Source organism: Lampris incognitus, chromosome 4, assembly GCF_029633865.1.
Source record: "Lampris incognitus isolate fLamInc1 chromosome 4, fLamInc1.hap2, whole genome shotgun sequence".
NCBI classification, from domain to species: domain Eukaryota; kingdom Metazoa; phylum Chordata; class Actinopteri; order Lampriformes; family Lampridae; genus Lampris; species Lampris incognitus.
This window is the reverse complement of record NC_079214.1, coordinates 17,117,960-17,130,870: the sequence shown is the minus strand read 5'-3', so window position 1 is coordinate 17,130,870 and position 12,911 is coordinate 17,117,960. Positions and strand designations below refer to the sequence as shown.

Sequence of the window (12,911 nt, the reverse complement as noted above, 5' to 3'; positions counted from 1 at the left end):
GTGTATTTGAAGTGTGCCAAAAATGACATACAGAAAATTTTTCTCAAATAATTTAATGGGACCAGCCTTTTGCCGTCCACCGGTTCAAGGGTTCAAATGCCCAGGGATGCCCCAGTGGCTCAGCTAGTTAAGTGCACACTATGTGGGCTACGTCGACAAATGTGTTGTACAAAGCAGTCATCATATTTTCGACAAGAATGGAGCTGGCCTCAGAGCCTTCCCAGAAAGCAAAATTGCTGTGGCCCGGACCTGACCCACACTGACACATTGATCCGGCCCACATATTGTGTGGAATGATGGCACTTGGGCGGTCCACTCCTGTTTGCCAGATCTGGGCCAGAACCAAGCCATAGCAATGCCGCATGTGCCACATATTTACCAAAGATGGGCCCTATTCACCATTTACCACACGGGCCACTTCAGGGTCACATCCAGATTAAATATTGCTGAGAGCACTGTATCTTTGCCACACAAAAAAGGCCCACAATTGATGTGGCATATTTGGGGCCATATTTACTATCATACATGTGAGTCACTTCAGGCTCACATCCGTTTTGTCGGGGCCAGAAGACCATCAGTGCCGCGTCATTGTCTGAAGTGGCCCACATCCAGATGCTATCTGGGTTCACCCTCTCTCTTCAGCCTATATTACCTGTCTAGCCACACTGCCCTGTTTAATAAAGGCAACAACAACAAAAAATCCCCAACAAATCTTAAATAGAAAGGCGTCTTTATGCATGCTCAGTAACCCAGATAAGAAAACAGAAAGGATCTAGATAAGGGTGCAAGTGCACTGCAGTTTCCTGAGTGGCTTACCAGTGCTGACAATGCTTCTGCTATAGCGGCGCATCTCGGATGAATATTGACTCATTGTATGCTGGTAAGTTTCTCTGGCTCGGTAAACACACAAGCAGCTTACCCACCTTTTTTATTTTATTTTTTAGGGCTGGCCTACATTTCTAAACATGAAAGTGAAAGTTATCGAGAAGAGCGGATTTGAAAGTGAACATACTATATAGATGACTGTTTTTCTGAACATACTGCCCTTACTGGTAGTCGGCTAACGGTGATCTGCTGACTGAGGATCATAGTTAAGCCACCTTTCTTCATTTGCCGCCAAATCATTGTGCTGTAACTCTGGGGAGCATCACGTCTAACCTGAGTCAGAAGGCGCGCGTGCGTGGGGGGTGGGGGGGCTAGGGTTTATTGTCCCCCCCCCTCCCAAAATGATTCTTAACAGTTTCATCGAGGCGAATTATTTCTCTCTTTTGGTTTCCTCTTTGCCTTTCTGTCATTTCTTTCTGAAAGCGTACCCCCTCCGCCCCCCCGACCCCGACCCCGTTCCTCAAAGGCGAAACTAAAAATTATCTCTGTTAACTTATCAACGTAGTTTGTGATGTTACGCAAGCACAAACCCAGCTCATGAACGGTACCGTCAAAGTTTCCACTACGGATGTTGAAACGCTTTCTAACCTCAAACAGTTTGACGGGCGATCTCAGGAAGCCGTGACGCACCGGAGGGGCCGAGCTTTTCTTTTTTTTTCTCCCCTCTCCTCTTTTCTTTTCTCTTTTTTTCTTTTTGAGGGGAAGTCCGACTGCGACTTAAGCAGTTTGCAAAGTCTAGTCGCACACAGTGCACAGCTGAGGGCATAGAAGGAGCGATTTAGTTTTGTACGTTATTTTTTTTCTCCCCCTAACTAATTTTCTCCACTTTTTGTTTATTTTTGGCGTCTGAGAGGGAAGAGAAACGCTGACAATGAACGTGATTTTGTCACTCGCAGTCCTGTGCCTCGCCTTAAATAACGGAATGGGTATGTCAATCAATTTGTTCATTAACGACTTGTTTTCCACTTGATTCGTGTTAAAATAAAAAATAATTTTAAAAAAATCAGACCGTAAAGATGTTGAAACGTCCTCAATTTCTAAATTTCGGGAATGAATCCCCCGTTAACCTTTAAATTTTGATTAAAAAGTCCCCAATTTTCCTCTCTCGGCTATCAGGTGGCTTCTCTGAACCGTGTGGACTCATAAAGGACCAAACCGAATTTCTGTCATTTTTAATATTGTAGCGAATTGGGGGGGGGTAACCCCCTCGAATTCGCTACAATATAAAGTCCGCGTGAAGGTGGCAAACTAGGGAAATTAAAAAGAGATTCTTTTACGGAAATATTCGCTACAACTTGTCCGTATATGTGTTAGGTGCATTTACACGTTGACTTCATTTCTACACGAGGGAAATGTTGCGGTGGATAAGAAAGAAGACGAGAGGCAAAATGGAAAATCGCCTCTCGTCTTGATAAAAGAGATGATCAGTGAGAGAGGGCGTTTTGGTCCGTGTAGGAGTGAAATGGGCAGTCTAACGGTTCATTTGGATTCAGGTGGGTCTGTGAAATTCCTTCCCGAAATGCACACACATACAATTTGTGGTACGCAGGCAAAAACAAAAAGGTTTCAACACATTTTAATCCCAACAGATGTTCTGTGTATGTACACACACACACACACACACACACACACACACACACACACACACACACACACACACACACACACACACACACACACACACACACACACACACACACACACACATACTGCTATACAAGTATTACTGTTATTCTATAATGCCGAGGTGCAGTTCATGATAAGAAATGTTTTAAAAAAAAAGATTTGTGGCTCTATGCATTCGTCTAAATGATCGATATAGACGCATGGGTCCGGGTATACTCATTTATCACAGAGAGAGAAGGGGAATATGACGTATATTTTCGGAAGAGTCGGCTGAAGTGTGGCCACGTGACCCCGTTAAATTCCTTTACTCTCACGGTGTAGCTATTCGAAGGCAACCGCTCAGTTGGAAAAGACAGATTACGTTGAAACGGAGAAAACTTCCCCCACTGTGGAAACTTGTTGAGGTCAACTTTTCATCTCTTCCTCTATTTGTAATATTTCATAGTAATTTATCAACAGATTTGCTTGATCTCATGTTTTTGTTTGGTTTTTTTTCTACAAGATGGATATGTTGTTAACTCGCAATTACAACAGTATAATGACAAAATCGTTGAGGTCATTGGCTAGTTATGTAATTATATAAATAAAGTTTGATATGAGGTTTCCCCCTGATACATCACGGACTGGCATTAGCTGCAGTTACATGCACCCTTCTTCTTTTTCTTCCCTCATTCGGATTGAAATCATTCCCATTGAAGATTTCGGGTCAGCTGTTTAAATGAGGTGTGATCTAATGTTCTGCTGTTTACATGCGCCGATGCATTTAATCGGGACATCTGTGGGACATGCGCAGTGTGACTTTTTCCTCGTGCACTTGAATGGGTGTCTGAATAGATCGTTATTTCTTATTTTCCTGCCCTCCAGTGATGTTCATGTACCCGGTTATTTTCTTGCCCGGTGCGGGATTCGATACGGGCGTGTACTGCACCACAAGGCGATATCACTAACCGCTCGGCTAAAGGGTCAGACCCGTTAGCTAGGGGCTAACGTGTCTTATTAGTAGTTTACATTCAGTTCTTTAACCGTCTTTCTGTTCGCCTTCTGAAACAGCCGGCAGTCTTCACAATCCCGACTTTTGTGAGGACCACGACTGACACAGGCAAGAGAATTCCGGAGTCTTTGGAGAGATACGACCCGGCGAAAGTCTCTGTCTCGGAGCACTAGCTAGCTACTTTGACGAAAAACAAGTCGGTGCTAGCTAGCAGCAGAATCCGCTAGCGGTACAAATGCAGGGATCAGCGATCGTGAGCAAAGCCAGGAAAGCCCAGTCTGAATTTTAGGTAGCCACAGCCGAGCGAAAGTCGAACCCGTTCATGAATTAAACAATAATAGGCAGTATTTCCAGAAATCGGACAAAAAGCTCAGCGAGGAAGTTTAAACAAAACCGTCGATCATGCCCACGGCCGAAGGTTGAATCCACACGGTTCTCGCCGCATACAGCGGCAGGGGTACGGAGTCGGAGACTTCAGAGCGATCAAGTGGACGATCGACGATCGGATAAAATCCATAAAATAGTATAGGCAAGCCATAAAATCAATTTATAGTTGCTAGAAGTTGAAAAGCAAGGAAGCAGAGCAACAAACAAACAGACCGTCACCTGGTCGTCAGGTGACAACCTGAAATTACTCAGCAGGGCGCACGTGCACAGAAAGAACCAGAGTAATCGGGTTAAATCGTTTACATGGTACACATTGTCTATTGATGAGTTTATGAAAAGGTTTGAATTACGCCTTTGCAACCGATTGAAATTTCAAATTGATTATACTCGGAATATTAGGCTCCATGGGTGCAGCTTCTTGCAGCGTGAACGTATCAGTCTGTAGCACTGGTTATCCGTCCATCCATCCATTATCCAAACCGTTTATCCTGCTCTCAAGGTCGCGGGGATGCTGGAGTCTATCCCAGCAGTCATTGGGCGAGGAGACACCCTGGACAGGCCGCCAGGCCATCACAGAGCACTAGTTATATGTAGATTAAACAAAAAAGAAGTGGGAGTAAAGTCGAATTGCAATGTTGTAGTCTCCTCAGCCAGTTTGTTTATGCAAATGAGTTTACAAACTGACAGTTTAATACATTTATGCTTCCAAAGAAATATATCACCTTCCTTTGAGCAAAATAAAAACTGATCAAGTTGCCATTGTGTACAAAGAAGACTGATCTATATCAGCAGGATTTACTGAACCGTGGTGCAAAGCTTTGAAGTAACTGTAAGCCCCACTCAATGCATGGAAAAGCAGTAGCATGCATCATCACAAAAAAAAAAAAAACCTTGGACACAAGCCTCCATTAATCTTGTCAGACAATGGCAAGTTGATCAAAGGCTAGAAAAACTCAAAGGAACACAGTTTGAATCAGCTGTTATGCTTCGGTTTTCTGTCCTGTATCTATAGCACTTCGAACACATCCAAAAAACTCAAAGTCAAGACATACGGTCTGTTTTTTTCCCTGATATAAAATTGTATTTTAACAATCAGAAAAACCAAAGTCATCAGAAACTAGAAATGTGTACTATTTTCCTTGAACTCAGCAAGAAAGAAACTACGTTTGGAGCAGTAGTCAATGCTTTTAAGGTGCCAGTGTGTAAGTCACTCTGTCACTCAGGCATTTCCATATTACATTTTAGGCAGTGGATCTTAAATACTCCTCCTCAGCACAACTTAGAATAACTGAGCAGGTCTTACACCAAAGGACACCTATGCTTAAACGCCTTGCTCAAGATTATTACCTCAGTTTATCAGTTGTATGAAATAAGCCACAACTGGATCATTTAAAGGGTATTTTACCTGGATTTCATCCAATCCATCTTATCTATCAGTGCAACTCTCTCTCTTCTCTCTCTCCCACTTTCTAGGAGCACCCACCACAGCTAGATATATGTTTGTGAAGTGTAACCCCCATGATACAGATGCCAACTGTCAGACTTACCATAGTCCGGTGGTGCAAGTGACTTCAGACCTGCCAACCAGACTTCCTGTCTCAGCCGCACCGTACTTGTAAGTGTACTTTGTGTGTGTGTGTGTTTCTGTCTGTCTGTCTCAGATCTTTGTTTTGTTTGCCATAGGATATAGAACATGAACTTGGACTGTAGCTGCAGAGAAACGCTGATCTGTGATCAGTTTTGGCATTCTCGCTAATGTTTAATTGTCTGGGGTTGGGGAATGCGCATATATTCTCAGCCCTTCAGCTTGATGTCATCCACATGGTGTCTGAGGTATTTATTTTCATTAGAAAATATACAATTTAATTTGAAAGGAAACATGGTAGAGAAATTAAACATAAGTGAAAAATAAAGATTCAAACTATGAAACTTGTTTGATTGGGGACTGACAAGAGAGTAAAACTAATGAAAATAATGTGGTGGGTGATATGGAACCAAAATGTAATAAAAAAAAACATTGCTAGTCTTTTCAGATTTACTCAACTATGTTTCCTCTTCACAGCGGTCTATGGTTGCCTTTAGTAAGTGGTTTTGCAATTTAACCGAAGAGACTTGTAACATAAAGCGCAACTTCACTTTTAGATGCAAAACAAGAGCCATTACATCTGATCAACATGCGTTTCTGTCACAGTTAGATAAATGTTAGGCCAAGTGTACTTGAAAAAATAGTGTGGACATGATGATACAGGTTTCAAATCCCAGCTACCAACTTTACTGTATGTCTTTTTTATTTCTCTCCAATTTACTTACCTCCATCCACTGTATCCTGTGTAGTAAAACAGGTCATTAAATTGGGCTAAATATTGACTCAAAGCAATTCCACCATCAATACCTTTTCATACGCAAATCAAGGGGGTGGAAATGTTACTTTTGGGATGGTTTTCTACTCCAGATGACACCAGAAAGAACAAATTCAGCTTGAAACTCTGCCTTTGTGTGAGCCTTTGTTCATGTAAATGCACAGCATTTAGGATTAGTAAATCGAAAGGTGGACCTTCTGCACCAAGAGAAAGTAGGAAGAGATTGTCGAACATGGTTATGCTGAAACTCGCAGTTGTTACCCCCATATGGAATAATTAAATGAGAACTGAAGCCGAGACAAAACTGTGGCGTATCGACTGCCCTTTTTAAGTATGTCAAACCAGCGTGTGTTTTTTGTGTTGGTGTGTGCGTGTTGGTGTGTTGTGAGTACTCGGGGCCTGTATGTGCATTTAGTAACCAGCATGTTTGCACGTAGGACTACCAAGGAAGTCAGCTGTACTATCACACTCTGTTAGCTAAACCCTCAGTTTCCTCTTGAACATCGCCTGTCAAAAGATGTTACTGCTATCAGATGAAAGCCCTTCCAAAAACATAGAGATGACACGCTATTTTCAAGCTGATGCGCATGTATTGTCAAAATTTCAGTGTCCTTTCCATGAGCCAGAGTGCTATGGTTCTTGCCATGAGAGCCATTTAAACTGGTAATCCAAAAAAGAAATGTGGAGAATGTGAAAATTAGATCGCGCTTTATCAGTGAGATCATATTGATTTGTTAGAAGTCGGCACTGAGAGACAGAGAGAAGGGATGTAGGCGTGCTTAACAGGAAGAGACAGATAGATTAAATTTGAGAGGACGGAGGGCGGAGTCCAGAACGGACATGGAGGAATAGAGAGGAAGAGAAGGTGAGATAGAGGGTGAGGACAAAACAAAGTCATTGTCGGCCTTGGGCGTTATTAGACTAACTTGAGAGTCCAACAATCTAAGCACCCCACTCTCACCCACTTCACTACCAACCTTGAACAGGAAGTCTAAAGGAACTGTTGAGAGGAAGTTGGGCTGACGGCTGATAGCCTGCTGCTTCTGGTCTATTGTTCTGCGTCTACATCTGTAAAATGTTACTGCACTAAACTAGTCTGGTTCCCAGGCTTGAGCACAATCAGGTTATGTGCAATGGGGATACAGGTAATCAAATTGGCAACTATAATCTGTTCTGTTTACCATTAAGACAGCTGGCACACGTTCTAGAATTTATTCTATGTTAAAATTATATTTTGGTGGGATGCTTACATACAGCATACTAACAATAGATCAGCAGATACAATACAAAGCAGCACATATAAGCCATAAGTAGAGCAGAAAAATGAAGTAGAAATACCAAATTACGTGATAAAAAGTCTCTTTTATACAGACTGTATGCAGTCTTTGTTAGAGCTTCACTGACTTTAACTGAGAAGAATCTCCGTACATATGTAGAAAAAAAGTGAATAAAGGGCCAAGTGTATTTGAAGTGATGTAGAAAATGATAAGAAGACAGGAATTTACAAGTTTCAATGCATTCTAGGAATATATATACATTAACTGAAATACATATAACGCATGCTTTTTAGAGGAGTGTTTAAACAGGAAAATGAAGCCCCCAGGGCAACGTTTAAACATGACACTGTCAAGTAAAAAAAAAAAAGAGCTGTTATTTGTTAAAGTTTCTTGAAGAGCATTCTCAGACATGTCTTCATCCATCCACCCATTGCTTTCAACTAATTTTTGATTTCCATTCTAGAAAGGCGACGCCTGTGGAGGAGGAGGATAGGCCCATTGAAGGGAAGGAAGAAAAGACAAGCTGGTTTCATCTTGAAGAAGGTTCTGGTATCTTAGAGGGCTCTGCGGTTGAACCTTCATTCGTGGATGACCGGATTTTTGCTACAGTTGAACCTGAGCCCGGCTCTGGGGCGGCTTTGACCTATTATGACATGATCGGGCTGCTCCAAGGTAATTAAGATTAAAGTATGATTGTGGGGTACCTTCTTTGCATTCATATTGATAGTATCCTCTAGATGGGAACAGATTCTTGACAAAGACTTAATCCATTAATCCATCAGCTGCAAACATTAATTCCCATTGATGATTTCACCCATTATACAACACAGTGGTCCCGTAGATTTGTTTATGCTAAAAAATTCTAATTGTAATGACGCTGCTTGAATCTTGCTTGTTTAGTAGTCCTGTAAGAGGGCTTCCAATTCTCTGCACCAAACAATCTAACCTCACTGTATTTACCTTGTAGGTATGCAAGGGGATGAAGCAAGACCACCAGCACTGGACTTAAGAGAGGACAATCTGCTGCAGCTGTAGACTCTCTCTCTCTCTCTCTCTCTCTCTCTCTCTCTCTCTCTCTCTCTCTCTCTCTCTCTCTCTCTCTCTCTCTCTCTCTCTCTCTCACACACACACACACACACACACACGGATGATATCTGTTGTGTATCCATTCAAAGACAAACATTAAATGAAAAGTACAACCGATACAAGATTGTCTTGGCCAATCACAAGTTGAGATGAATTATTTTTTTCAAATTCCAAATGCGATTATTGTGAATCAGATTCTCTCTGTCAGCAGCTCTTCAGGAGCAGAATAACATTAAACAATGGTGAGACACTTGTCAACATAAAGAAAAGGCTCAAGTCAAGGCCAAAGACATACACTCTTGTGAATGAATAGCTTTATTGGTAATTACCTGTGTTTACCTCTTCACTTTAAAAAGTTTCCTCCTTTTGGAACTGACTGCAGTAAAAGTTGAAATATGTCTTTGCCATACAAGTTTTGGAATAGTCTTTTCTAAAAGTGTAAGATCAGTGCAATAGTATAGTGCCTCTGTATGTCCATCGGTAGTTCTAAGCCATTTTTTGACCTTGACCTTGACCCTCCCTCTGCACCACTTTTAAAACCCAACCCCCCACTGACCCATCCCTAAAAGCCTCACCCCCCATAGCAACATGTGGTTGGGAACATGTTGCACACGTGCCTTTCAGACACACCAAGATGACAATTGATTATGTAATATAGACATATAAAATTAGGATCCCTTTGTCTGAATTTTCCACATGTTCCCCCCTTGTATCTTTTGGGGACCATCCAGAGGGTCGTGTACTCAATGTTGAGAACTGCAAGTCTGGAAAGATGCACAGGAGAGTCTTGATAATCCAAAAATCATTGAAGCAACAAAGACAATCCGAGCAGCATATTACATTGTGCTTTTGCTTGCAGAGGGATCACAAAAGTGATCACAAAAAGAACATGAATTTTTCATAAATATTGTCAGCAAACTGTATTCACAATGGATATTGTTGGTGTGGATGAACAAAGGTCTGCTGTACTGTGATCACTGTCAGACACCTGCTGAAAACGTGGAGTTTGGGACATGGTGGGACTCCTCAAATTTCACAACATGTATCCTGTGGTTTACAAAAGGTAAAAAGTAACAATATGACAGAGCAACTGTATATGGATACAGAACCTTTACGTGAAGTCTACACATTCCGGTTTAGCTAGTTGACTAATACACGTATCAAAAATCACGTCCAACAAGTCCCAAACTAAAAAAATTTTTTTAAAAAAAGTCCTTTTTAACGAAAATGAACAAGTGTAAGGAGTACACGGTGGAGTATGATTACATAGTATGTAATACAGTGCTTGGCATTTCAAGAAATAAAGCAATTGTTACTCTGCTTTTCAAGTCCTTAATGAAAGATCCCACTGCTCCCATGTGTACGCTGCCGCATCTCTGACTCCAGTGTTACTGCAAATGGAGGAGACAAGGGCATGAATGAACTGCTCTTCTGAGAAGGGCTGCGTTCAATTCGCTTTCAATTCAACCAACTGAAAAAGATTTATTAAAAAAAAATCTTACTTTTTGAGTAAGTTTAGTTGAAAATGACTTGAACCTCCTCTGCTTACAGAATTTACGTTTATACCTGTCTGAGTTGAAACAGTAGTTTCTACATTTTAAATCAATGCTTTGTATATAACTTGCAAGAAGTTGGAGAAATGTGTTTTGATGCAATTCACAACATGGTTAAATAGATTGTATAATCTCACCCTTCTCCAAAATAAAGGGAATATGTATGTAATGTAGTGCTTTCAATAAAAAAGTGAACTTTTAATATATTGATTATGGGATCACATTCGGTTTAAATCAATGCTGAATGTATTTCAAGTTATAAGAACAATAGAGACACGAATTACTTTTCTCTGACAGTTTATCAGCATGACAAGTTATCGCTCTGCTCCTCTGTTCCTTGAATATAAGTCGCAGATTGGAGATTGTATGGATAATGCAATTAAACTGCTTTCATCACCCTATCTTCTACTGTGGTTGTCTTAATGATAATAACTCAATAATAATAACTTTATATAGCACTTTTCTAAAACAATGTTTCAAAGTGCTTTACAAAGAAATAAAACCAGACAAGGCAAAAAAAGAGTAAGACCAAATAAGTAAGAGCAAAAATAAAATCAGTATAAATAAACAAAAACAAATATCAAACATTTGTAAAAGCTTTCATGACAAGAAACTTTTTAAGACGAGATTTAAAAGAAGCTAGAGACTTCGTTTGCCTTAGTTCGACAGGAAGAGAGCTCCATAGTGTGGGGGCTCTAACAGCAAAAGCCTTATCACCCTTTGTAACAAATCAAGACCTAGGAATAACCAACAGGGCTCCATCTGCGGATCATAATGGTCGAGAGGGAGTATACCAGGTCAGTAAATCAGAAATGTATGTGGGAATAAGACCATTTAAAGCCTTAAAAGTGAGCAAAAAATTTAAAATCAATTCGAAATATAACAGGGAGCCAGTGTAGGAAGGCAAGCACATGAGTGATTTGGTCATGCCTCTTTGTCCTGGTAATGAGCCGAGCAGTGAAATTTTGTACCAGCTGCAGATGGTGGAGAGAGCCCTTGCTGATACCAGAATAAATTGCATTATAATAGTCAAGCAGAGAATAGATAAAAACATGAACAACTTTTTGCAGATCGGCAACTGATAAAAAGGCCCCAAATTTCGGAGATTAGCTTGAGCTGGAGAAAGCGTGACTGAACAACATGTTTGATTTGATTATCAAAACCAAGGTTAGCATTGAATATTACCCAAAGATTCCTAGCAGCCTTCTTAAGACTTCCTGACAGACCACCAAGATTAGTTACAAAATGGCTGATGGAATTTTTGGGACCAAACAGAATGACCGCAGACTTATCATCATTAAATTTGAGAAAATGTTCTGACATCCAAGATTTAATGTCAGAGAAGCAACTTGTGAGATTTTCTAGGGCGTTAGGATCTGTGGGTTTTAGTGGCATGTATAACTGAGTGTCATAGGCATACAAATGGTAAAGCAGATCGTGATTTTGAATGACCTCACCGGGGGGCAGCATGTATATAGAAAAAAGAAGGGGGCCAAGAACTGAGCCTTGAGGGACACCACAACTCAACTGAGCCATCGAGGAAGTAGAGTTACCCAGACCAACAGAAAAAGTTCTGTCGGTGAGGTAAGAGCGTAATAAGCTAAGAGCTGAGCCCTTGATGCCAACCCAAGTCTCTAAGCGATGTACACTGCATCCGGAAAGTATTCACACCCCTTCACTTTCCCCACGTTTTATTATGTTACAGCCTTATTCCAAAATGGATTAAATTCCTCTTTTTTCTCACCAATCTACACACAATACTCCATAATAACAAAGTGAAAAAGGTTTTGTAGACATTTTTGCTAATTTATTAAAAATAAAAAACTGGAATATTGCATGTACATAAGTATTCACACCCTTTGCTATGACACTCAAAATTGAGCTCAGGTTCATCCTGTTTCCACTGATCAGCCTTGAGATGTTCTACGTCTTGATTGGAGTCCACCTGTAGTAAATTCAATGGATTGGACATGATTTGGAAAGGCACACTATTGTATTTTTAAATCACTTCAGGACACAGTGCTGTCGCTCGACACAACCTCTCCGTGGCATTCTTTATTTAGACTGACACAGCATCAAAGGCGGACCCGATCAAACAACCCAGAGCCCGCAGGCATCACCAATCGATCCCAGCACAATAGAACAGCACCAAATCAAATGCAGCACTGTCGATGTGTGCAGACATAACATTTCCCCCCCCCCCCGGCAGGATTTCAAACATGAAAGGTTGACACAAAGTCCTCTAGGTGGCCAGGGCGTAAACGTGTGCGAACAGGTCGCGGGGCGGCCTGAGGCTGGGCAGGCCGAGGTGGGGAGGGAGAAGGCAGGGGAAGCTGAGGCCCAGGAATGTCCGGGGCCCGTGTAGGAGCTGCATGAAGCCCCGGGGCGTCTCGCCATGCTGAGGGAATGGCTATGGTTGTGTCACCAGCTGTGTGTGGCGGAGCTGACACCTTCCGTAGACGACTGGAGTGCCACCGAGTGCCATCGCTGAGGAGGTAAGTGGCTGGGCCCAGCTGACGGGTGACTTGGAGAGGAGAGGACCAGTATGAAGCCATTTTATTGTCCCTGTGGGGCCTGCGGACCCTGACCCAGTCTGACACATTGATGTCTGGCACCCTGGTTCGTTTTGACTGGTCAAACCGTTGCTTCATCCGCGTCTGCTGACGAGTGACTGAGGCTCTGACCCCAGAGGGAGGTGCCTGAGGTGTGGAGGGGCGGAGCCTGTCAAGGGGCATGCACAGTTCCC

At 41.8% G+C, this 12,911-nt stretch overlaps 1 protein-coding gene across 1 annotated transcript; it reads left to right on the top strand.

Annotated features, from left to right (window-relative positions):
- The first annotated feature begins 1,652 nt into the window (after positions 1-1,652).
- srgn (serglycin) lies at positions 1,653-10,564 on the top strand. Its single transcript, XM_056278958.1, has 4 exons — positions 1,653-1,811; positions 5,363-5,504; positions 7,990-8,198; positions 8,494-10,564. Exons 1-4 carry the CDS (start codon positions 1,757-1,759, stop codon positions 8,559-8,561), a joined length of 474 nt encoding a protein of 157 aa, XP_056134933.1. The 5' UTR covers positions 1,653-1,756; the 3' UTR covers positions 8,562-10,564.
- Positions 10,565-12,911: the final 2,347 nt, after the last annotated feature.